This window comes from Leucopleurus acutus (assembly GCF_964270905.1).
Source record: "Leucopleurus acutus genome assembly, chromosome: 3".
NCBI lineage: Eukaryota > Metazoa > Chordata > Mammalia > Artiodactyla > Delphinidae > Leucopleurus > Leucopleurus acutus.
In genome coordinates this window covers 45668914-45692593 of record NC_139145.1, presented here as the reverse complement: position 1 = coordinate 45692593, position 23680 = coordinate 45668914, and the positions used below count along the sequence as shown (strand labels likewise).

General features: G+C 47.7%; 1 protein-coding gene across 2 annotated transcripts in view; it reads left to right on the top strand.

Moving 5' to 3' along the window:
• The window catches only part of LARP1 (La ribonucleoprotein 1, translational regulator), a 54509-nt gene extending 31658 nt beyond the window's left edge, over positions 1 to 22851 (top strand). Inside the window, exons 2-19 of one of the 2 annotated variants that reach the window (XM_082835457.1) lie at positions 1956 to 2017; positions 2277 to 2342; positions 3284 to 3458; positions 4385 to 4513; positions 4591 to 4698; positions 4895 to 5057; positions 5884 to 6028; positions 9769 to 9943; positions 10046 to 10215; positions 12393 to 12785; positions 13568 to 13691; positions 13814 to 14019; positions 14482 to 14588; positions 15457 to 15608; positions 17871 to 18015; positions 19931 to 20040; positions 20212 to 20339; positions 21862 to 22851. In XM_082835457.1, coding sequence (XP_082691583.1) covers positions 1956 to 2017; positions 2277 to 2342; positions 3284 to 3458; positions 4385 to 4513; positions 4591 to 4698; positions 4895 to 5057; positions 5884 to 6028; positions 9769 to 9943; positions 10046 to 10215; positions 12393 to 12785; positions 13568 to 13691; positions 13814 to 14019; positions 14482 to 14588; positions 15457 to 15608; positions 17871 to 18015; positions 19931 to 20040; positions 20212 to 20339; positions 21862 to 22071 — 2768 coding nt within the window. In that variant the 3' untranslated portion in view covers positions 22072 to 22851. Of the gene's footprint in view, positions 1 to 1955; positions 2018 to 2276; positions 2343 to 3283; positions 3459 to 4384; positions 4514 to 4590; positions 4798 to 4894; positions 5058 to 5883; positions 6029 to 9768; positions 9944 to 10045; positions 10216 to 12392; positions 12786 to 13567; positions 13692 to 13813; positions 14020 to 14481; positions 14589 to 15456; positions 15609 to 17870; positions 18016 to 19930; positions 20041 to 20211; positions 20340 to 21861 lie in introns of both variants that reach the window. The other variant, XM_082835456.1, reaches the window with a different exon arrangement.
• Positions 22852 to 23680: the final 829 nt, after the last annotated feature.

Sequence of the window (23680 nt, the reverse complement as noted above, 5' to 3'; positions counted from 1 at the left end):
TGAAAAACTTTGCCTTAAACCTTTTCCAGTAGTTTTCAGGAACACCTGGCCCTCTGACTGAGCCTCTTTTCCAACTTTGTGTTGATGAAGTTGATGTTGCAGGCCTTTGGGCATGCTCTCGTTCTGGTAGCATGCAGGCGGTGCTGTTGGGGTGTGGAGGCTGGGTCCCTGCAGAAGTGACTGCTGTCACAGCTCGTGTGTAGCTGAGGGAGGTGATCTTCTCGTGGCTGCCCCTGCTGGTCCTAGTCAGGGAACTAGGTGGTATTAGCCTTCTCTGGGCCAAACCAGAATTAGCAAGAAAATCAGTGTGGAGTAAGTAGTTCTCTGGGCCTAAGGGCTTCATCCTCTTGGGACTGAGAGGGCTTTTCTCGTTCTCCACTGCTCAGCACTGGGATTGGGGGATGCTGTGGATTGGGTTACAGAGCCCCAGCCCTCCTGTGGCATATGGGGTGTCTCGAGGGGGCAGTGGCTCCGGTATGGGGTAGAAGCCAAGAATGCAGTGGCCTCACAGTTAAGAGTCAGGAAAGGACTCTCTCTGCTCGTTAAGGGTACACGCGTCTGATCAAGGCATAGAACGTTCCTTCTGAGACCAGCCGGACAAATTTCTCTGCTCAGGGACTGGGGGCAGCTCCTGACCTCTGGCATGGCTGGCCAACAGTGGAGGCAAAGTGACGGGCGAGCAGTGGGTGAGCAGAGCCCCAGGATGTGTGTCTTTTCCCGTGGATCTCTGGGGGAGGAAGGGTTCAGAAACTCTTGGTCTTCAGAGCCAAGTTGGAAAAATAAGGGTAGGTGTGGGAAGGCTCAGACCTATTAGAGCCACTGCCTTAAAAAAAAATTTTTTTTTTTTTCTTTTTAAAAAGCCCCTGGACTTCTCTGGCAGTCCAGTGGTTAAGACTCCGCACTTCCACTATAGGCGGTGTGGGTTTGATCCCTGGCTGGGGAACTAAGATCCTGCAGCTATGCAGTGCAGCCAAAAAAATAAAAAAATAAAAATCCCGGTCTGCCCTTGTTGAAACTACTGGAGAACCCCAAACAAAATTAAATCACTGTAAACATACTACTTAACTCCTGGTAATACTCGGTTATATCTCCTTCTAGAGTTTCTACTGTGTGTATGTGTACGTATACGTTTTTTATTTACTTTACAAAAATAGGGTTATAACTTTTCTCATTTATTGTGTTTATCTTTTCGTATCAGTAGAGATCGTTATCTTTTTATGACCATTCTAAAAGTTGTTGAACTTTTATTTAGCCAGTTCCCTGCTATTGGACATGTATTGTTTTCAGTTTTTTTGAAATTATGAATAGCCCTTTCAGCATCTTTGCACATAACCCTAAACACTTGTCTAATTTGTATCATTAGGATAAATCCCTAAAGGTGGAACCATTGAGTCAAATGGGGGTCTCACTTTTTCTTTAGAAACTTGGAAGGCAGGCGCATCTTCTCTGAATGGCTCACTCTTCTGTTGACCACAGGTCACTGAGGACAGGGCTGGCCCTGACATGTGGGGCTTAGAAGAGGTCCTTGGATTGCCCACTTAGGGTTTGTATCTTGCCTTCCTAAGTCTGCTCACACACAGACTTCTAGAATGTTAGAGCCAGAGAGGGTCTTTCAGATCCCTTTATGGAATCTGGGTCGATTCGGGAGCCCTGAATTACAGAGCAAACCCTGGCATGGACTCAGTTCCCTTTTTCACAAGAGGGTATAGAGTGGTGAGGGTCCTCCGAGTTGAGTTCTCGGGGTTTCGGCTGCTTGCTGCTTCCATGATCGCACTTGCCATGATTTCTTCAGAAAGAGGTGTTTGAGCATGTGTCCTTCCCGTCCCCACCGCGTCTTCCTCCTTTGGGAGCCTGCAGGTTGTTTGGTGGAGTGGGGTAGTGATGAGGCTGAGGAGGTGGTTGTGGGCCCCTCCCATGGGCTCTGCGTAACTCTCCCTCCCTTCTTGTTCCCACAGAACATGCTGCTCCGGCCAGGGTGGTGAGGGCAGCAGTTCCTAAACAGCGCAAAGGTAGCAAGGTAAGAAGTAGGAGTTGGCAACCCAAGCAGGGACTTCCTGGAGGTGGGAGCCTCTTTTCTGTTGTAGTGAGTGCTTCTGGACTGCGAGGTACTTCTGGGTTCTCTCTGAATAGGAGGGGCACTTTTTCTGGGTCTCTACATTGTGGATGGTCCTCGTGGACAGACTGATTTTGGCCTCTGATCTCTCAGTGGAGCTGTATTTTGGATGAGGGCCTGAATGGTCGAGGCAGGGTTACCCCTCATAGAATGTGCCTTGCAGGTTGGTGACTTTGGAGATGCAATCAACTGGCCAACACCTGGAGAGATAGCCCACAAGAGTGTGCAGGTGAGTCTGTGGGAGGGATGGGCAGGTTTGAATTCTGTCTACATGTTCACATTTGGCCTCAAGCTTTCAGAGCCTCAGCTGTTACCTTTCTGTTTTTTTAAGAGGAGTGGTTGGTACCATATGGGCAACGTTGAAATAGCTAAGAATCATTCTTTGCGCCCTTGCTGTGTGTCAGGGACTGCCAAGTGCTGTTTTTTCATCATTTCATCTAACCCTCAGTGACTCCTAGATAGGTCCTTCAGTAATTCCCATTTTACAGATGAGGCCACTGAGGCTGGGGACGGTTAATTACTAGCCCTTGATGGCCAAGTGGGGATTAGAAGTCAGGTGTGTTGTATTGTTTCAAAGCCTGTGATCTCCATCACTACACTTGGATTGCCTGTAGGTGATCATTAGGCCAGGTACCCGCCTCCACACCACAGGTCATGGGGAAGCTTATGTAGCTTTCCTGAGCCCTAGCAGAAGATGGACTCCTGGTCAGTCCTCTCCTTCCCAGCACTTTCGTTCTGGGCTGACAGCTAGGTCCCTCACTGGCTCTGGCCACACTGGCCTTTAGTTCACAGCAGGGTTGGTGTGGACAGACCAGGGGCCAGCATCTCCTCCGTCCCACAGGTGACCTGAACTATGTGATCCTGTTGTAGGGAGTAAAACAATTGCCTGTTGCAGGCCGCAGCCCCGGCCCTGGGGGTTGTCTCTGTCATTTAGACTTAAGGAAGCTGGAGAGACAGGTTGTCCTCTACCTCCTGCCTGTTTGACAACTCTTGCCAGCGAAAGCATCTCAGGTGTGAAAGTAGGACCTTAGAATACATGCAGCCCAACCTGCCGTCACATGCTCCAGCTCCTCAACCCCGTTCTTCCAGTGACAGGGAGCTCCCTTCTTTCCCATCCCAAGAGGCTCTCAGACTCACATCACCTCCCTGTTCCTCTACTTCCCGCTGCAGCCACAGTCCCACAAGTCTCAGCCTGCCCGCAAGCTGCCACCCAAAAAAGACATGAAGGAACAGGAGAAAGGAGAGGGGAGTGATAGTAAGGAGAGCCCGAAAACCAAATCAGATGAATCGGGGGAGGAGAAGAACGGGGATGAGGACTACCAGCGAGGCGGGCAGAAGAAGAAAGGTGAGTGGCTTGGATCAGGACTTGGGAGAAGGTGGTAGGGCAGAACCAAGAAATGTCGGAATGCCAGGGCTGCTGGAGCAACCTCAGGAGCCCCCGCAAGACGTCCTTGGGAGGCTGATGGGTGTAGGCCACTGGGTCAGCAAGCTTCACTCCAACTATCTGTCCATCAGTTCCTTTTCTTTAACAAGCATTTGGTAAGCCCTGTCCTCAGCACTGGGGCTCTAGCAGTGCAGAAGACGGGGGCGGGGTCTCTGCCTCAGAGTGTTCTTTGTGTGTCTTGATGTATTGCTGTCCCGTGTTAGATTTCATTTAAAAGGCAGGAGTTCCCATTGCTCTGGCTGAACTGGCTAGAGTACAGGTTTGGCTGCTCTCATACATATCCAGAGGAACAGGGGGTCTGACCAGGATGGAAGGTTATTTCTCTCACCTGAGAGCTGGGTGGAAGTAGGCCAGGTGCAGCTCTTTGATTCCTTTGTCTTGCTGTGTGTTGGCTCTTCTCATTCCAGATGACTCACTCCACCTAGCAGGATGGGGAAAGGGGGGAGTAGCTCCCTGCCTTTTAGGGACTCACCCTGGAATTGACTGCTTCCACTCAGCTCCCCTGGGTAGAATTTCGGCACGTGTCTAAGGGAGCCTGAAGGTGCAGTCTTAATTCTGGGCTGCCATGTGTCTGGTTCCAGAGGGGGTTCTCTTGACGGTGGAGAAGTTGATATTAGGAGTCAACCGAGAGTGTCCATCACAGTGAAGTCCACCACCTTCTGATTTTAGAGATGAAAATGAGGTCCAGTGAGGGAAAGGAATCTGCCCAAGGTCACCAGATGGTGATTCAGGCCTGAGACCCCAGACAGGGACAGAAGTGTTGGGGGTAGGGATGGCCAGGAGGGACCTCTCCTTCAAGCCTTTCTTGTACCCATGCTGTCCTCCAGGGAACAAACACAAGTGGGTTCCGTTGCAAATAGACATGAAGCCTGAAGTGCCCAGAGAGAAACTGGTCTCTCGCCCTACTCGCCCGCCAGAGCCACGACACACACCTGCCAACCGCGGGGAGATCAAAGGTATGCATCTCCCACTACGGAGGGCCTGGGCATGGGGCTCCTCCTCAGGCCTGACCCGGCGCCCCCTCTCCCCATAGGGTCTGAGCCTGCCACCTACGTGCCTGTGCCCGTGGCCCCCCCCACCCCAGCCTGGCAACCAGAGACCAAATCGGAGCCTGCCTGGCACGACCAGGATGAGACATCGAGTGTGAAGAGTGATGGGGCTGGTGGGGCGCGGGCTTCCTTCCGTGGCCGTGGACGGGGGCGTGGTCGCGGCCGGGGACGCGGCCGGGGTGGCACTCGAAGTACGTGAGGCCCCTTTGGGCTCCGGGATGTCCGAGGGAGTGCGGTGGGGGGCGGGCAGGGGTATCCTCTCCCTCATGACACCCGTTTCCCCCTTAGCCCATTTTGACTACCAGTTCGGCTACCGAAAGTTTGACGGTGCAGAGGGGCCGCGCACCCCCAAGTACATGAACAACATCACCTACTACTTTGACAATGTCAGCAGCACTGAGCTTTACAGCGTGGACCAGGAGCTGCTTAAAGACTACATCAAACGCCAGATGTAAGTGGACAGGCGCCTTCCTTCTGGAGACATGGGTAGGATTGGGGGCTGCCCGAGGATGGTAGCCTGGTAGAGTAGGGCTGTGCAGGCCCTTCTGGTGCTAGCAGCAGGTGCTGCCTCTGGCTGGACCTGAAAAAGGTAACTTGAGAGAACTGTACTACCATTATAAAAATTAATTAGTTAATTTTTTTAAAAGGAGAGAAAATGTCTAGATTCTGCTCCACTTTATCCCTTTATTTGTAATGGCAGCATTGAGAACGCTAGCATTATTGGTGAGGCTCAGTGCTCTGTGCCTTGTAGGCATTCTCTTATTTAGTCCTGTGGTTGTCTATTTAATTTTTATGAGCTGGGTTTTATCCCCTTTTTATTGATGAGCATACAGGCCCAGTCACTCGCCTAACTGGTAAGTGACAAGGCGCAGATTTGAGTCTATTTCTGTCTGATTTGCAAAACCTTAACTCCTAACCTCTCTAATATGTTGTTTCTCAGTCCAGTGGGGGAGCCATACAAGGAAGTAGATCATTGCAGAAGAGTGTGATAAATGGCTCAGGAACAGAAGAGAAAGTGACCAACAGTATTGGGACTGGGTTTTAAAGGAGGATGAGGAGCTTGTCAGGCATACAAAGAGGCTGAAGGGCAGAGAGAAGTTTGACCCAAGGTTAGGGAGCCATGAAAGGATAACATCATCTCTTTTCAGCCTTTAGGACTGTAAGTACAGTAGGGACAGAGTTGGCCAGAGGCTATGTGAGCTTCCTGGAGTGTACAGAACAAGGAAGGCATATTCACAAATGATGAAGCAATCATACTTCTTCTCCCCTCCACCTAGTGAATACTACTTCAGCGTGGACAATTTAGAGCGAGACTTCTTCCTGCGACGGAAAATGGATGCTGACGGTTTCCTTCCCATCACACTTATTGCGTCCTTCCACCGAGTACAGGCCCTTACCACTGACATTTCACTCATTTTTGCGGTATGTCTCTCCCCCTGGGGCTGGGGTGCAGAGGAAAGAAAGGTCCTTACTTAAGGAGCTGGAATTTGGGCCAAGGCAGAAAACCCTGGAAGAGTCCTCATCTCATTACTTACGCTAAGATTCCAAGGCTTGGCCAGCCTCTCTCTCCCTCCCCGTCCCCTCCCCCTCCCCTCCCCCCCTCTCTCTCTCCCTCTCCCCCCCTCCCCCCACCCATCCCTTTATTATGGAAAATTTACAAAAGTAGACACAATGGTATAATGAGCCCATTACCCAGCCTCAGCATCTATCAGCTCACGGCCAGTCTTGTTCCATCTGTCTCCTCATGTTCCCTTTCCCAGATTACTTTGAAGGAACTCTCCGGTAATCTGACATTTCATCCATGTTTCAGTATCTGTGTCTGAAAGATAAAGGCCTGTTAAAAAAAAATAATCAGTATATGATTATTGCATGTAAAAATATTAACAGTTCTTTAATATCACCAAATATCTCATCAGTTGCAAATTTACCCCACTTGTCAAAAATGTTTTCGTAGTTTATGAGAATCAGGATCCAGATAAGACCAATATTATTGTCTTATTAAGTCTCCTCCTCTCCCTCTCTTTTTCCTTGCAGTTTATTTTTTGAATATGCTAGATTGTATATCTTGTAGAATTTTCCATAGGACAGAGTGGTATCATTTCACATGTTCTTCTGTACTCCAGATTTTTTTGTAAATTGGTTCTTGAGAAGCCTGATGAGATTCAGGTTTTGGTTGATTGTTTGTTTTTTTCCCTCCTCGTCAAGAATACTTTATAGATAGTGATATATTCTCTCAGATGTCACTTAATGCTTCACTTGGTGCTCTTTTTTGCCATATAAACTGCAAATCACTGCCTGTTACTTCATTAGGGACTACAAAATGTTTATATTCTGTCAATCTGTCTTTATTTGTTAGCTGGAATACCTCTTTAAGGAGGTACTTTGCATTATCAACTATTTGGTTACCAAGAAGTATATACTTCGTACAGGAAGGGCAGATAAGTGCTTGATCTTTTCCTTTGTTAACCAGTTTTCAGAATTATGAGCTGATCCCTAATAACCTTCAAAGGTGAACAGTGCGTTTCGAGTTTGTTTTTTTTGTGTTAGTATCATTTAATATCATTACAAACTTGTAGGTTCAAACATTTTGTTTATTTCAAAATTATTGTAGTTATTATGCTGAATCAAATTGTTGTGTCTTTGGCCAGTGGGACCCTGGTTCATCTTGTACATTTCCTGTCCCAGATCTGAAATTGGCCGTTTTTTTTAAGGAACTCTGGGTCCTCTATTTTGGGGAAGTGGTGTTTTTGGTATTTAGATAACACAGTTTGAGTTGTAGCGGTGTTTATTGCTACTTGATTGGTCGATGTTTCTAGAGCTTTTTGTTTGTTTGTTTTAATAAAATACATCATGAGATTATACTGATAATTTCTATTAAAATTTCTATAGGGTCTATACACATAACCCCAAGTATCTTTAATCTGTAACTACTACTTTCTCCCATGCCAAAAATCCTAATTCCTAACAACATCAACATAACTATTCATTTGTTTTACTCTACAGTTTATACACATTATACTTATAGTACCTCTCCTACTCCTAAAAAGTTTTTTTTCCTATTTATACAGTCAGTGACTATTTTCAACTTGAAATAATTTTTTTGTGGTTGTTTCTTTAACTTAATATATATTAGTTTCATTAGCTTCACTTTGCTTTCACGTTTTGGGGATTGCTTTCTTACGTCTTCATGTTTGTTTTACATTTATAGAAAACATTTATGTGGTTCCAAAGTCAGATGGTATGTTCATAGAAGCCCGACTTAAAATTTTCTTATTTACACCTTTTTCCCTTTCTTTTACTATAAGCAACCTTTCTTGAATCTTTCTATTAAAAAAATTAAGTAAATGCCTCTGTGGGTATTATATACTTCCCCTTTCTTAGATGAACGGTAACATATAGCACATGTATTTCTTCACGCTTTTTTTGCTTTCTCTTAATATATCTGGGAGCTGACCGTGTAGTAGTAGTAGAAGAAAGGTACTCTCATTCTTATTTACAGGTGCATATATATATATATATATATATAATCTTTTCATGTTTTAGCCCGTGTCTTTGGTGTAGATTTCTAGAAGTGGGATGGTTGAACTGAAAGGCAAATGCATATGTAATTTTGCTAGCTGTTACCTGATTCCCTTTCTAGTGGGTGTGCCTTTTGCATTCTCACCAGCAGTATATGAGAGTGCCTCTTCCTCAGCCTCACCAACACAGTATGTTGTCACGTGTTAAAATGTTTTCCTCTTCCATTTTAAAGATTTTTATTTTTTTTAATTTTTAATAAATTCATTTATTTTATTTTATTTATTTTTGACTGCATTGGGTCTTTGTTGCTGTGCGCGCGGGCTTTCTCTAGTCGCGGTGAGCGGGGGCTACTCTTAGTTGCGGTGCGCGGGCTTCTCGTTGCGGTGGCTTCTCTTGTTGCGGAGCACAGGCTGTAGGCGCACAGGCTTCAGTAGTGGCTCGCGGGCTCTAGAGCGCAGGCTCAGTCGTTGTGGCGCACGGGCTTAGCTGCTCTGTGGTATGTGGGATCTTCCCGAACCAGGGCTGGAACCTGTGTTCCCTGCTCTGGCAGGCAGATTCTTAACCACTGCACCACCAGGGAAGCCCCTAAAAGATTTTTAAAAGGAAACTCTTCTCCCCCCTCCATTTTTCACCCTTTTTCCCAGAGATAAACACCTGTAGCACTTTACCTGTGAATCCTAGAAAAATTTGTGTGCATTTGTATGTTTTTACTTAAAAATTCAAACACCAAAAAATTCAAACACCAATGGGATCTTTTTGGGTTTTTTTAAGTCTTTATTTAATTTGTTACAATACTGCTTCTGCTTTATGTTTTGGTTTTTTGTCCTCAAGGCATTTGGGATCTTAGCTCCCCCACCAGGGATCAAACCCTCACCCCCTGCATTGGAAGTCAAAGTCTTTTTTTCATTTTAATTAATTAATTTGGTGGCGCTGGGTCTTAGTTGCGACAGGCAGGCTCCTTAGTTGAGGCAGATGGGCTCCTTGGTTGTGGCATGTGAACTCTTTAAGTTGCAACATGCATGTGGGATCTAGTTCCCCGACGAGGGATTGAACCTGGGCACCCTGCTTTGGGAGTGTGGAGTCTTACCCACTGCGCCACCAGGGAAGTCCCTGGAAGGTGAAGTCTTAACCACTGGACTGCCAGGGAAGTCCCCCAATGGGATCTTAAACTCACTGACCTAAACCTGCTTTTGTGACTCTTACCACCTCAGCACATTTGAAGCTGATTTTAAAGCCTGAATAGTGTTCCATTGAATGGATGTGCCATAATTGGTTTAAATTGCTTATGTGGTGGCAAGCGTAGGTAGTTTCCAGTTTTTTCCTTTTACAGACAGTGTTGCTGTGAATGGCCTTGTATCCAGATCTTATGCTGTCACCTGTTTGTGCAAGTATTTCTCTGGGGCTGATTCCTGGAAGTAGAATTGCAGGGTCAAAGGGCAGGTGTGTTTTTCATGTTGGTACCCTCCTACAAGTTTGAACATCTCACCCGTCCGCTGGTCGTGGAAGATGGTACCAGTTTTCTTATACTCCTGCCGGCACTGGACTTATCCCTGAGCTCATGGGGCTCAGTCATCTACCAGCTTCCAAGATCTCAGTCCGTCCATGTCTTTCCTCTGCATCTTCTCCCTCTTTCTCCCCTGCAGGCCCTAAAGGACAGCAAGGTGGTGGAGATCGTTGATGAAAAAGTCCGCCGAAGGGAGGAGCCAGAGAAATGGCCTCTTCCTGGTCCCCCAATAGTGGATTATTCCCAGACTGATTTCTCCCAGCTTCTCAACTGCCCAGAGTTTGTGCCCCGCCAGCACTATCAGAAGGAGACAGGTAGGTACCCTGCTGGCATGTGGATGCCTCCCTGTTGCCCTTGTCCTCTGGCCATCAGGAGGAGGGCTGGAGGGATGAGGATCTCCCCTTTCCACCCTTTAGAGTCGGCGCCTGGCTCTCCCCGTGCTGTCACACCAGTGCCAACTAAAACAGAGGAGGTCAGCAACCTAAAGACCCTGCCCAAGGGCCTGTCTGCCAGCCTCCCTGACCTGGATTCTGAGAACTGGATTGAAGTGAAGAAAAGACCTCGGCCCTCCCCAGCACGACCCAAGGTGAGTGAGGCCTGCCACGCACCTGAGTTCTAGGGTCCTGGCCTGGAGTGTGGGGAGGGGTGTTGCAAAGGCACAGAGCTCTGGGCTTGTAGAGGCTGGCGGGCAAGCTGGGTGGCTCAGGGTTGTAATGCGAGCTGGAGGTCACCAGTGACTGCAGGAAGGCTGATATGGCCTGTTTCCATTTCCAGTGGGGATCACCCCTCAGGACAACCTTAGCTCCGTGAGATCCTGAATGGCATTTTTCACAGGAGGAGATGATGCAGCCTCTGGCAGCAGTGTCTCATTAAGTATTAAGTGTTTCTTAACACATGCCTGTTCTTTTTGGTTTTGGCCACTCCATGTGGCATGCGGGATCTTAGTTCCCTGACCAGGGATCGAACACATGCTCCCTGCAGTGGCAAAGCGGAGTCTTAACCACTGGGCTGCCAGGGAAGTCCCTTGGCTGTTCTTTTGACCCCATCTAAATCCCTGGGGCTGCATTTTTAGTGCCTTCCCCCTGAATTTGTCCTCACTGTCCCATATATAAGCCCCTCAGACCTTCTGAAGAGGGAAGGGATGGGGAGCAGACACACAGTCTGGACAGAGTCTAGACTAGAACACAGGTCTCCTGTCATTGCTGGCTGCTGACCTTGGGAAGCTTCTTTAATATCTCAAGGCTTCATTTTCTCCGTTTTCGGATGGAAGTAAGGAGGGGTTAGACTGCTCTAGCAATAATAAAGCAATATATGAATAGCTCACATTTAGTCCCCTGTTAGAGAAGTGTTTCAATCTCAAACTAAAATTACTGCCCCTTTTCCAGGAGCAGACTTTTGCTCCATTCACCTGCCCATTGCCATCCCTTCTTTGGAGACCTTCTTGGTCTGGGGCTTGTGAGGAGGCCTCAGAGGTGACCTTGGACTTTGGGTTTATGGAATTCTGTGCTCCCTTTTCCATTGTGACCACCCCCCTCAACTCCTTCTTCCTCCCTTCCTGTTTATACCCCGACTTCCTAGCCTGTTCTGGCTGCGGTCTTCCAGAAAGTGTCAGAGGTTAGGCTGGAGTCATGAGGAGAGGGTAGGGTAGTAAGTGCACAAGGACCTGACAGAGTTCAGTTCAGTGCTGCAGACTGCAAAGGCTTTGGAAAGGTGGAGCCGTGCTTAGCCCCCATTCCAGAATTCGAGCCCCCACTCCCACCTGACCTATCGTGAACCTTCCAAAAGAGAATAGGGTTAGAGTTTATATAGAAAGCGCTTTGCACAGCAGGGAATTGACGTTTAGATATATACTATGGGGTAGACAGATGCTTTACTTCCAAAATTTCAGATAAATTCAGCCTATCAGCACTCTGGAATACTTTGTTTTGGCTGAAAACAGTCTTGTTTTCTCTTGCCTTCGGGACATGCTGTGTTTTTGTTTGTTTTCTTTTTGCCTCTCACTGTCTCTGTCCCTGCCTTCATCTGGCTTACTTATGCGCGTCCTTTCATAGTCACTTCTTCTGGGAAGCCTTCCCCGACTGTCCCCACTCCCACCCCCAGCTGGTTAAGTGCTACTCCCTATGTGCTCCCACGAGGCCTATTTATAGTCCTTACCATAACACACTGCAGTTGGTTGGTTGGTTGACTTCTTCTCCCACTAAACTGAGAGCTCCATAAATTCAAGGACCTGGTCTTGTTCTTTTTCTGCTTTTAGCGTCTTCATACAGGGCCTGGTACCAGTGGGTACTTGCCCATTTATCAAGTAGTTGAACATGTGTTGTTGCTAGATCCCAGTCTAAGTACTGGATAGGATGGAAGGCAAGGCAGCTGTGGTTCGTGCCTGAGGAAGCTTCCGGTTTATTGGGAGGTGTTGGGGGTGGACATATGGATGAATCAGCCTGTTGAACTTGTACCCACTCTCAGGCCAGGTGCTGTGGAGGTAAATGAGAGTGCAGTTCCTACGTGCAGGGAAGTTGTTATCTCAGTGTTTATCAATGACTGTGATGGGAGCTGTGAGCGGAGAAGCCTGGACTCGTACAGGACATCCTTTTTCCATGAGGCTGACTCCGAGGCTGACAGCTGTGACTTGCTGGCATTATCAGGGCCGCAGTTGTAACAGTCCCATGTTGAGGGGTCAGGGCTTCTCCCAGGGCACAGCGACAGGGCCTGGTATAAGGTGATTCCCTGGTGATTCCCTTTCTCCTTGGTCTGCCCCTATGTTAGAAGTCAGAGGAGCCCCGGTTCCTCCACCCGACTACTCTGCCTCAGCAGCTGCCCTCTCAGCAGCTGATGTCCAAGGATCAAGACGAGCAAGAGGAACTGGATTTCCTGTTTGACGAGGAAATGGAGCAGATGGATGGGCGGAAGAACACCTTTACCGCCTGGTCTGATGAGGACTCTGACTATGAGATTGATGACCGGGATGTCAACAAGATCCTCATTGTCACCCAGACGCCACCTTACATGCGCCGGCACCCGGGGGGGGACCGCACAGGCAACCACACCTCGCGTGCCAAGATGAGCGCTGAGCTGGCCAAGGTCATTAACGATGGGCTCTTCTACTACGAGCAGGACCTGTGGACTGAGAAGTTTGAACCCGAGTATTCCCAGATCAAGGTGAGTCTTGGGCCTAGCAGTGGTGGTGGGGCCTGGGGTGCCTGTAACGTGTGGAAGGGGAAGGCTGACGAGCCGTGTGACCTTGGGCACAGAGCCTCAGCATCCTCCTCTAACAAAAGGGGGTGATGCTCGACGTGAACGGTGGACTGTGCCAGTGTAAGAGCTGGTCACTCTGCTTCTTGAGCGTCCGTGTTTAATGTCTTAAGTTGGCTAGCCACTTTGGTGAGGAATAGGATAAGACTTGGATCGTCATTTCTGTTAGGCATATATAAAAGTTTAAAAGCCTTTTGAGGAACTTGCTTTGAGGGTGAAATGTGGAGGAAAGATAGGTCTTTTAAAAAATCACTGCTACCTGGGAACAGTCAAAACTGGTATAGTAGGTGTTTACAGAGTGGGTATGTGTGGGGGTCGGTTGGCCTTTGGTGAGCCTCTGTTGTGAGTAGTAGTGTGTTTGGTGGAGATGAGAGAATTGCCCGAAGAGAATCGGGGTGGGGGAGTCTACAGCACGTTCCTGGGGAACCGGAGTCCTGACCTCAGTGCTGCTGCAGAGAGGGCTGGGCAAGTACTCCCCCATTCTGGGTTAGCACACCCATGCCTGGGTACCTGGGGTTGAGGCATAGTGATGGGGCAGCTGAGAGCCTAGGGACCAGAATTCCATGTATGTGGTCGCAGGAGCTGCCCTCTTCAGCTTCTTGCATGTCTTGATTCCTAAACAGGCTAGGGCAGTCTTCTTACCAGCATCCCTCCCCCGCTGCCCCACCCCAATCTCGTATCCTCTGCAGCAAGAAGTCGAGAACTTCAAGAAAGTCAACATGATCAGTCGGGAGCAGTTTGACACACTAACCCCTGAGCCCCCTGTGGATCCCAACCAAGAGGTCCCTCCTGGACCACCTCGCTTCCAGCAAGGTGAGAGGTGACACCTGCCACCCTGGCCTGGGTGGGAGGGTCTGGAGCCGTCCGACGGGGCCTTACAGGGACAGGCATTCACAGGCCTACCTCTGCTTACTGTCCCCACTCTGCCTCTGCAGTTCCCACTGACGCCCTGGCCAACAAGCTGTTTGGTGCCCCCGAGCCCTCCACCATTGCCCGCTCTCTACCAACCACTGTCCCAGAGTCGCCAAACTATCGCAACGCCAGGACCCCTCGCACTCCCCGGACACCGCAGCTCAAAGACTCAAGCCAGACGTCACGGTTTTATCCAGTGGTGAAGGAAGGTCGGACGCTAGATGCTAAGGTGAGGCGTTCCTGCTGAGCTGCTAAGAGTCTTGGGCTCACTTCACTGCATTCCAGGGCTCTGCTTCTCTCTCTTGCCTTGAGCCAAGAAAGTGGCACGTCCCCCACCTGCTCCGTATTCTTAGGCTGGTGGGCCCACCAGGATTGAGTGACACATCTGCAAGATGGACTGGGCGTGGGAGTGGTGGCCGCATGTAGCCATGGTAAGGCCTAAGGAGGACTGACCAGGTGTGGGTCCTTGAGCAGATCATGTCACCAGCAAGCCTCGATCTCCTCATCTGTGAAGTAGGCGTGTCAGCTCCTAGCTTACAGCTGTGGACATCGTGTGAAAATAGACATGAAAATGCTTTATAAATTGTGAGATAACTCACACCTAGGAGGGAATCTTAGTCCTACAAATGCTTGATGCTCCTCAGTGTTGGATGAGTACAATTAGTAACGAGTCCCGGACTGACCTTTGCAGATGCCTCGGAAAAGGAAGACCAGACACAGCTCGAACCCACCCTTGGAGAGTCACGTGGGCTGGGTGATGGATTCCCGCGAGCACAGGCCCCGGACTGCTTCCATAAGGTATGGGACAGTGGGGAAGGGAGGTCAGGCTGACTGCAGGGCGGGCAGCAGAGCCGTGACATTGATGAGACCAAGAAGAGAGAAAGTCTTTGGTCTGCAAATTAAAGAAAATTTAAGGAAGGTGCCCTCATCCAAATCCAAAAAAATGGGAGCAGAGTCTAGAGAGCTTAATCCAGACCCCAGGAGGAGGGAGGCTGCCTTCTGAAGTGTGGCGGCCACACGGCGTTCTCTCAACAGGACAGCTCAGTTGATTTCAAAAGTGGGTGTCTGCTGCCTCCCTCACGACAGCTAGGGAGTTGAATAAAGATACAGATTCCTGGACCCCACCCTAGATCTCCTGACTGAGCTTCAGGGAGTAGGGCCCAGATTCCTTTTTATTTTTTCTCAGGAAAACTACCCCAGTGTTCTCAGTTCCAAAGCAAGATTTGGGAGCCACTGACCTATGCAGTCTACTCCCTGCAAAGATAGGCATGGTTTTAAGAAAAATACGTTTGGGTTAACCCATTACAGCTCATTGAGGAAAGTCAAATGTTAACACGGGATAAGTAAATGGCTAAAAGCTCAGGTTTGGGCACTGTACAGATCTGGGAAGTTAAATATTAGCTCTGTGACCCAGGGCAAGACTCCCAGTCTCTGTGAGCCCCAGTGACCTCTTTGTTAAAAGAGCATCCAAAGGTCGGTACAAAGAGTGAGACCCATGGATATATATGATAAGTTACGGGCCTAGCACAGTACCTGGGCCTCTTTGTTTGTTGCACTGTGAGAGGCTGGATCTTGGCTGCTGGAAGAGACCAGAGAGGCCCCTCCTATTTGATGGCTGGCAGGTCTGAGGAACCTGGTGACACTGTCTGTTTCATGGTCTCTATAGCTCCAGCCCCTCAGAAGGCACGCCTGCGGTTGGCAGCTATGGCTGTACCCCTCAATCGCTGCCCAAGTTCCAGCATCCTTCCCACGAGCTGCTCAAGGAAAACGGCTTCACACAACACGTCTACCACAAGTATCGTAGGCGCTGCCTTAACGGTAAGAAGCACAGAGGGAGAGGGCTGAGCTTCCTGGACCACTACTTAGATCCAGTGTAAGGGCTGGTGGAGCAGGTGACTATTTTCTCTAACCTCAGAGCAAGAAGTGATAGGACATAATAGCCAGGTAGTTTTGGAATACAGGAGGCAAAAAGAATCTGGTGCTTAGAACATTCCTGTTCCTTGATCTTTCTCTACTGATATAAAAAATACCAAGAATTTTCCTGGGTCTGGCAAGACCACCAGTGTCACAAAAGGGTGTGCATGAGACAGCATATATTCTCTAGAACAGTGACGGCCTGTGGACCAAATCCAGCCAGCAGCCTATCTTTGTACAGCCCTGGAGCTAACAGTTTTTTACATTTTTGAGTGTTTGTGGGATGGGGAGGGAGAGAATTTATGACAGAGACCATATGTGACCTGCAAAGCCTAAAATACTTACTCTCCAGCCTCTCACAGAAAAAGAGCTGGCTGACCCCTGCTCTAGATGAGACTGCAAGGAGAGAGCCTCTCTAGACGCTCTCACCTGTTACCTTTCATCACAGAGGAGATAGCTTTTAACTGTAGGTTTCTGTCAGGTTGTTTCTAAAGATGCTCAGAGTCAATCTGAATGCTCACTTGGAGTTATTAAGTCACTCAATCCCCTTTTATTCAGCAAAACAAGGCTGCTAAATGCTTGGTTCATCTACCTTACTTCCCTCTTCGTGTGTGTGTGTGTGTGTGTGTGTGTGTGTGTGTGTGTGTGTGTAATTTATGGAGATACAATTTACATACCATACAGTTCATCCATTTAAAGTGTACAGTGCAGCCAGTGGCTTTTAGTATATTTAGGAGTTGTGCGTCCATCACTAGAATCCGTTTTAGAACATTTTCATTACCTGAGAAGTAAACCCTGTGCCCCTTACTAGTCACTCCCCACCCCCCCCCACCTCCCCACCTCCTCCCAGGCCTGTGCAACCACCACTCTGCTCTCTGTCTTTATGGATTTGCCTGTTCTAGACTTTTCATATACATGGAATCATACAATATGTAGTCCTTTGTGACTGGCTTCTTTCCCTTAGCATAATAATTTCAAGGTTCATTATATGTTGTACCATGTATCAGAACTTCATTCCTTTTTATTATCAAACAACGTTCCACTTTGGATGTACCACATTTTGTCTATCCATTCATCAATCAGTGGACATTTTGGGTTTCTGCTTTTTGTCTATCATGAGTAATGCTGCTTTGAACATTCCTGTACATGTTTTTGTGTGGACATAGGTTTTCATTTATCTTGAGTGGAAGAGGTGGGATTCCTGGGTCATATCATAGTGTAACTCTGTGTAACCTTTTGAAGAACTGCAAGACTGATTTCCAGAGTGGCAGCACTATTTTATATTCTTAACAGCAGTGTATGAGGGTTCTGATTTCTCCACATCCTCCCAAAACTTGTTATAGTCTATCTTTTTGAGTATAGCCATCCTAGTGGGTATGCAGTGGTATCTTTTTATGGTTTTGATTTGATTTGATACGGTTTTGATAGCTAATAATGTTGAGCATTTTTTCATGTGCTATTGGCTATTTGTAAGAAATGTCTTCTTTGGAGAAATGTCTGTTCAGATCCTTTGTCTACTTTTTATCTGGATTGTTTGTCTTTATTATTAAGTTGTAATGATTCTTTATATATTCTAAGTACAAGCTCCTTATCAGATAACATAATTAGCGAATAGTTTTTCCCATTCTGTGGGTTGTCTTTTCACCTTGTTGATCATGTCCTTTTAAGAACAAAGGTTCTTAATTTTTTAGTGATATTAGATTTTTCTGTTTTTTCCTTTTGTTTCTTGGGTGTTTTACATATATTTTTTAATGGTACCATTTTTACTCGTTAACATTGTAGGACTGCTGAAATAATCGGTACTGATGATATAGTGAAGAATATAATTTGTTGGAGTACACAAATTATTTGTTCATGCTTTTCCTTGTTATATAACTACACTGAGAGCAGTAACCTTTGAGGTGGAGAGCTAGACCAGGATGACCTGGTTCCGAAGCTGATGCCACCTACTTCTGGGGGTGCTCAGGCCCAGTGCCCAGCAGCAGAGCCTGACGCAGGGTAGTTAGTCCTCAATAAACACTTCCCCAAACACTTAAGGGGGCAGGTGATGAGGAAGGGAGTTGGGAGGAGAAAAGACCGATGTCTTTGAGCCCCAGGATCATTTGTCCCCTGAAGCACAGGCAGCCTGGCTCTAAAACACATCTTTCCTCCTTCCTCCTCAATCAGAGCGGAAACGCTTGGGCATTGGCCAGTCTCAGGAGATGAACACTCTCTTCCGCTTCTGGTCCTTCTTCCTCCGAGATCACTTCAACAAAAAGATGTATGAGGAGTTCAAGCAGCTGGCTCTGGAGGATGCCAAAGAAGGCTACAGGTGAGTGGGATTGGGGTGAAGGCTCTGGCTGGGGCTTGGGGGCGTGGTGAGGGTTCTCCGTTGGGTCTACTTCCAGAACTGTAATTGGAAATCTATTGTATATATATTTCATGTACTTTGTAAAAAATTATTACTTTGAATGAGTAATATATTCAAAATTCAAAGAAGTCGGAAGGTTATGTAGCGAGTGAGGAGTCTCCTTATCCCAGTTTTACAGCCGTCTAGTTCCTTTCCCCACAGGCAGCCAGTATTGTTAGACTCTTGTGAGTCCTTTCTGAGAATACTTTGCTTATGTAAGCAAGAACAGACCTAGGGAGTCTCCCCACACACCTCTTTTGTTTACACAAGAGATGGCCTCCATTAGATATTATTTTGCACCTCACTTTTTCACTTAAGGCTATATTTTAGAGGTCATTCTGTATCCATTTATAAATGACTTTCTTGTTCTTTTTTTATAGCTTGTATGGTCTTACACTGTATAGATGTACCATAATTTATTTAACTAGCCTCCTATTAATAGATACTTCGGTTGCTTTCAACATTTTGCTATTCAAAAAAAAACCCAAAAACCTTTGAAGGGACACTTTTTCTCCCAAGTAAAATGTTTTCTCTGTAAGCAATTTGAAAAGGACAGAAATGTTTAAAGAAGCTGGGGGAAAATGTCCTTCAGTACAGAGACAGCCAGTGTTAATGTTCTGCCATATTATGTATATTTAGGTCATGCAAGGAATGCCTTTTTATGTTTTATTTATCATTTAGGTCATGCAAGGAATGCCTTTTTATGTCTTATTTATCATTTATAAGCATGAGCACTTTTCCATGTTGTTAAAATACTTAACCTTTTTGCCTTCTTACAGAAGTTGTTACATGAGACAAGATCATTTGAAAATCCCAATTCCCAAAGATAACCAGTGTCAATAATATTTAATATATGTAGTCTGTGCCCTTCCAGACTTTATGTGTGCATATATAGGTATACATTTTACATATTTCTTTACAACAGTGGGTTTATTCTACATATAGCAGTTTGAAATGTGTTTTTTCTACTTTATAATATATTGTAAACATCTCTCAGTAGTATATTTACATTATAATTTTTTTTTTTTTTTTCCCCCCGGTACGCGGGCCTCTCACTGTTGTGGCCTCTCCCGTTGCGGAGCACAGGCTCCGGACGGGCAGGTTCAGCGGCCATGGCTCACGGGCCCAGCTGCTCCGCGGCATGTGGGATCTTCCCGGACCGGGGCACGAACCCATGTCCCCTGCATCGGCAGGCAGACTCTCAACCACTGCGCCACCAGGGAAGCCCCATTATAATTTTTAATAGATTATATTATTCTTTTGTACTAAGTTACCATGATTTTTCTTAATTGCTTCTCTAAGACATTTAAATTTTTCAAAATAATGCTGCTATGAACAATTTTGTACATCTATACAATCTTAGTCTACATTTTTGGTCATTTCCCTGGTGTATGTTCCTAGAATTGAAATTTCTGAGGTAAATGAAGAAACCTACTAATTGGCATGGTCAAATGGCTTTGCAGAGAGTTCATGCCAGTGCTTGACAAACTTTGCATAAGGGACAGACAACAAATATCTTGGGCTTTGTGGGACATAAAGTCTCTGTTTCAAATACTCTGCTCTTGTAGCAGAAAGTACCCAGTGATATTTCATAGGCAAATGGGTGTGGGCAGGATGCTGTCGTTCATTCGGCCTCAGTTTGCTGACCCTTGGCAAACATTTAATGCTGGACTCATTTAGACTAGCATTAAATGTTAGCCTTCTCAAAGTATGCTTACCATTTTCTCAATAATCCATGTGTTTAAACTGTTTCATAGTTCATCTATCATCCAGGTGCATTTCCTGTCTTACAGATAAAGAAACTGTCCCAATTTCACTGGCTTGTGTTCTTCTACAGATATGGTTTGGAGTGCCTTTTTCGATACTACAGTTATGGCCTGGAAAAGAAGTTCCGGCTGGACATATTTAAGGACTTTCAGGAGGAAACCGTGAAGGACTATGAAGCTGGTAAGAGTCAAAGAGTTGGGGCTCTTCGAGCCCTGGTCATCTCAGTCTTCTCGGCCCCTAGCTCTGCCTGGGCTTGTCTGTATCATGTCATACCTCCCTCTCCTGAGCCTCTCAATTCTCAACTTCGCAGAACCAAGGCTCTCTCTACCTCTTTCTCCTCTTTCCCTGCAGGTCAGCTGTATGGGCTGGAGAAGTTCTGGGCCTTCTTGAAATATTCCAAAGCCAAAAATTTGGACATTGACCCCAAACTTCAAGAATACCTCGGCAAATTCCGACGTCTTGAAGACTTCCGAGTGGATGTGAGTGGATGTCTCTCCTCTTTCCCACCCTGATTGTCCTAGAAAGAAAACTGGACCAGACATCAGGATACCTGGATTTTGATCCCAGCTGTGCCACTAGCTCAGGGACCCTTCCTGCCCGCATTTGGGCCTCAGTTTCTTTGTTAAACAGAGGGTGTGAGAAGTTGGGCAGTGAAGGCTAATTGGAGGGTGTATGGTTGCTCCTTCCTCCCTTTCCCATGGTGGATGTGGCTAAACCATCATAATGCTCTTTCCCTATTATCTCTAACCCTCCTTGCTGCTGTGCCCTAGTTAGAGGTGATCAGGATGAGTACCCAAGGTAAATGTCTTTCTGGGGGAGGTCAGTTCTAACCCCAGAAGTTTATAAAATATGTCCGATTCTTCCCTGCTCCGCCCACTTCATCTTCTTGGAGCAGTGACTCGACAGTGACATCCAGTGGTGGGTCAAAGTTATTACTGCTGGTTCCTCTTCCGTGCTAGGTGCTTCAGGGACTCCGGAGATAAGTAAAACTTTTTCCTTCAGAGAGATTATAATGTAGTAGGGATATGCCAGTCATCTTATTCCCTTGAAACCTTTTAGCAAAAGGGCAAATAGAAGTAAATAATAGTCCTCACATTTATTTAAAAATTGACACTGATAGCGCTAGGCACTTACACTGACCTCATTTAACCTTTATAATATGAAGCAAGCAGGGTTACCGTTATCATCACTATAGCAGTGGATGAACTGGAGCCCATGGCCAGCCAGTGAGATAGTGGCAGCGCTGCTCAGGTGTCCTGACAAAAAGATGAGTCCGTTGTCTTCCATCCTTAAGGTCTTCCTCCTTTCTGGGCCTGGAGCGGGGAGTACATGGGCAGAGAATAGGAAGACCTATTGGGAGTAGAGCAAGAAGGGCTCCACTCTTGGCTCCCAGAAAGGGAAGGAAGTGTCCTCGGGGTTATTACAGGATCTTTGGCAGTGGTGAGGCTAGACTGGATCCCGGTCTGACTCTCAAGATCAGTGTCCTTTTTAGGGCCTTGAGGGGTGTGAGGCGGTCCCCAGGAGCATCTGGGCCTTCTGAGCGGAGGCATTGCAGCATATTGCATGCCACGTTCCATGTACCATCTCCTGAGCAGTGACCTCTTCTCAGAAGGGGAGCAGAAACTTGTATGGATAAAGGCCTGGGCTTCAGAGGTCGATGGGCCTGGTCCAGATTTTGTCTTTACCAGTTAAAAGCTCTGGGACCCTTGGCAAATTATTTTTCTATGCTTCGCTGTCCTCATCTGTGAAATCAGATGGTCATGTCTACATCAAAGGGTGGTGTAGACCACCGGAGTGAATGTGCATAAACCAGCACGAGGCTTGGCCTCTTGGCATAGAGATGTGCTTAATGAAACGGGTGACTAGCTTTTAGGGTCATAAACCTATTCATCATCTACACTGGGAGGTAGGAAGTTAGGGGGTCTCTAGACAGCTCTGGCAAGGAAGGGGGTGTGGGTAGTAGTGCTCCCTCATCACCTCTGACTCCCTCCTCTGTTGCAGCCCCCCATGGGTGAGGAGGGCAACCACAAGCGACACCCAGTGGCGGCAGGAGGTGGCAGCGGCGAGGGCAGGAGGCGGTGCCCCTCCCAGTCTTCCGGCAGGCCCTCCGCCGTGGTTGGCCAACCCCCCACACCAGCTACCGGCCAGCCCATCCGAGAAGACGCTAAATGGACAGGCCAGCACTCGGACGCACAGACTTTGGGAAAGTGAAAAACCCTTTAGCCCTGGGGTTTTGTGGGGAGAAGGGATGGAGGGGGTAGGTGAGAGTCTGGGGGGGTGCCCAGTCCCAGGAGAGGGGACAGAGGAGGGACAGGCCTGTAGTCGTTAGGATGGGCCTTTGTGCTGAGTAGCAGCGTGTACACCATTTGGGCTATCAGAGGCGCCCCTGGGCAGGAGCCTCCACACACCCCTTCCCTCTTCTCTCTCCATGGCTCTTCTTCACATCCTAGCTTCTTCTGGGGGGGGGGAGGGTAAGGGGGGAAATTTTTTTTATATATATATATATATATATACATATATATATATCAAGTTTTAAATTATTGATAGTTCGTCTGGATTACCAAAATCACTCTGCAGCCCTGCCCGCGGCTGGTAGGCCGCAACCCTGGTCCCCATCCACAGCTGCGTCCTGCTCCCCCGCCAGCCAACTATGCAGCCCACAGAAAGGCCCTGTGGGCCCCATTGCCCAGCACTGTTTCACAGAAGGCTCTGGCAGCGTCCCTGGGCCCCACGAGCACCAGCCCCTTGATCATCTGGGGCTTGCCATCACCTTGTTCTCTCCCTGCTGTCCCTACCACGCCCTCCTGCCATCTTCCGGGAGAAGGAAACCAAAGGATCTAGAAGTGGGGGTGGGGAAGGTTTCGGCCTCTCTCCACTCCCCTCCCCCCATGCCCCTTACTCCCCAGCCCAGAGAGACGCTGCTCATACCAGAAGAGACTATTGAAAGATGATTTATTTTATTTTTCTCTGACCTTTCCATCCTTGGGAAAATGGAAAAGAAAAAAAAAAAAAAGACAAAATCGACCATAAAAGACCAAAAAAAACCATCAGAAAACCCCCACCTAATCCACAGAAAGTGATGTCTTTCCCCTACCCTTGGAATTTTCTTGTTTTGTTCTTGGAAATAGTATTTTTTTAAAAGTTGCCTTATTGTGGAGTGGGAATCTGAAATACCCAAATGCCTGTTTTCCTCGGTGGAGTCAACTCGAAGAGCTCCCACCTTCTCTGGATGTGCCTGGGCTGGATTGACTAGAATCTGTCTCTGGATTGAGTTGCATGTACAGTGCCTCCTGCCTGTAGGCAAGAGAGTTGGGGGCGGCTCAGATCAGAGCCGTGCCCAGAATATCTCCGCTGTTGCATCATTTGAAGCTGACGTCCCGTGTCTGTACACTGCTGCCACTGTCGTGTCCTTGCTCTGCTTGCTGTTGCCTCACGCCAGGGCCCGTCCTGCCGTGACACCCTTCATCCTACCCTTGGAACGCCAAGGCCAAGTTTGCTTCAGACTGTTGGAGGACAGCGTTGGCCTGGATCTGGGACACACTCGTCCTCGGCTTGACTGTCTCCCCCACCTCAGAGGGGAAAGGTGAACACTTGGCAGCTGAGGCTTGGAAACCTTTCTTGCGTTCCCTTGATAGATCTCTGAGACCTCGAGGAGGCTTTGTCTCTTAAAAGGTGGAGAGAGATGCCGTTCTCCTCCCTTGGGCCGGGTGGGTATCCCCATCTTGCGCCCCGCCCCCTCTGCAAGCCATCTCTGCCCACCCTCCAGTTGACCCCGCCTGCGAACGAGAGATTGAGGAGGCTTTGAGGGGGGGGGGGTCCT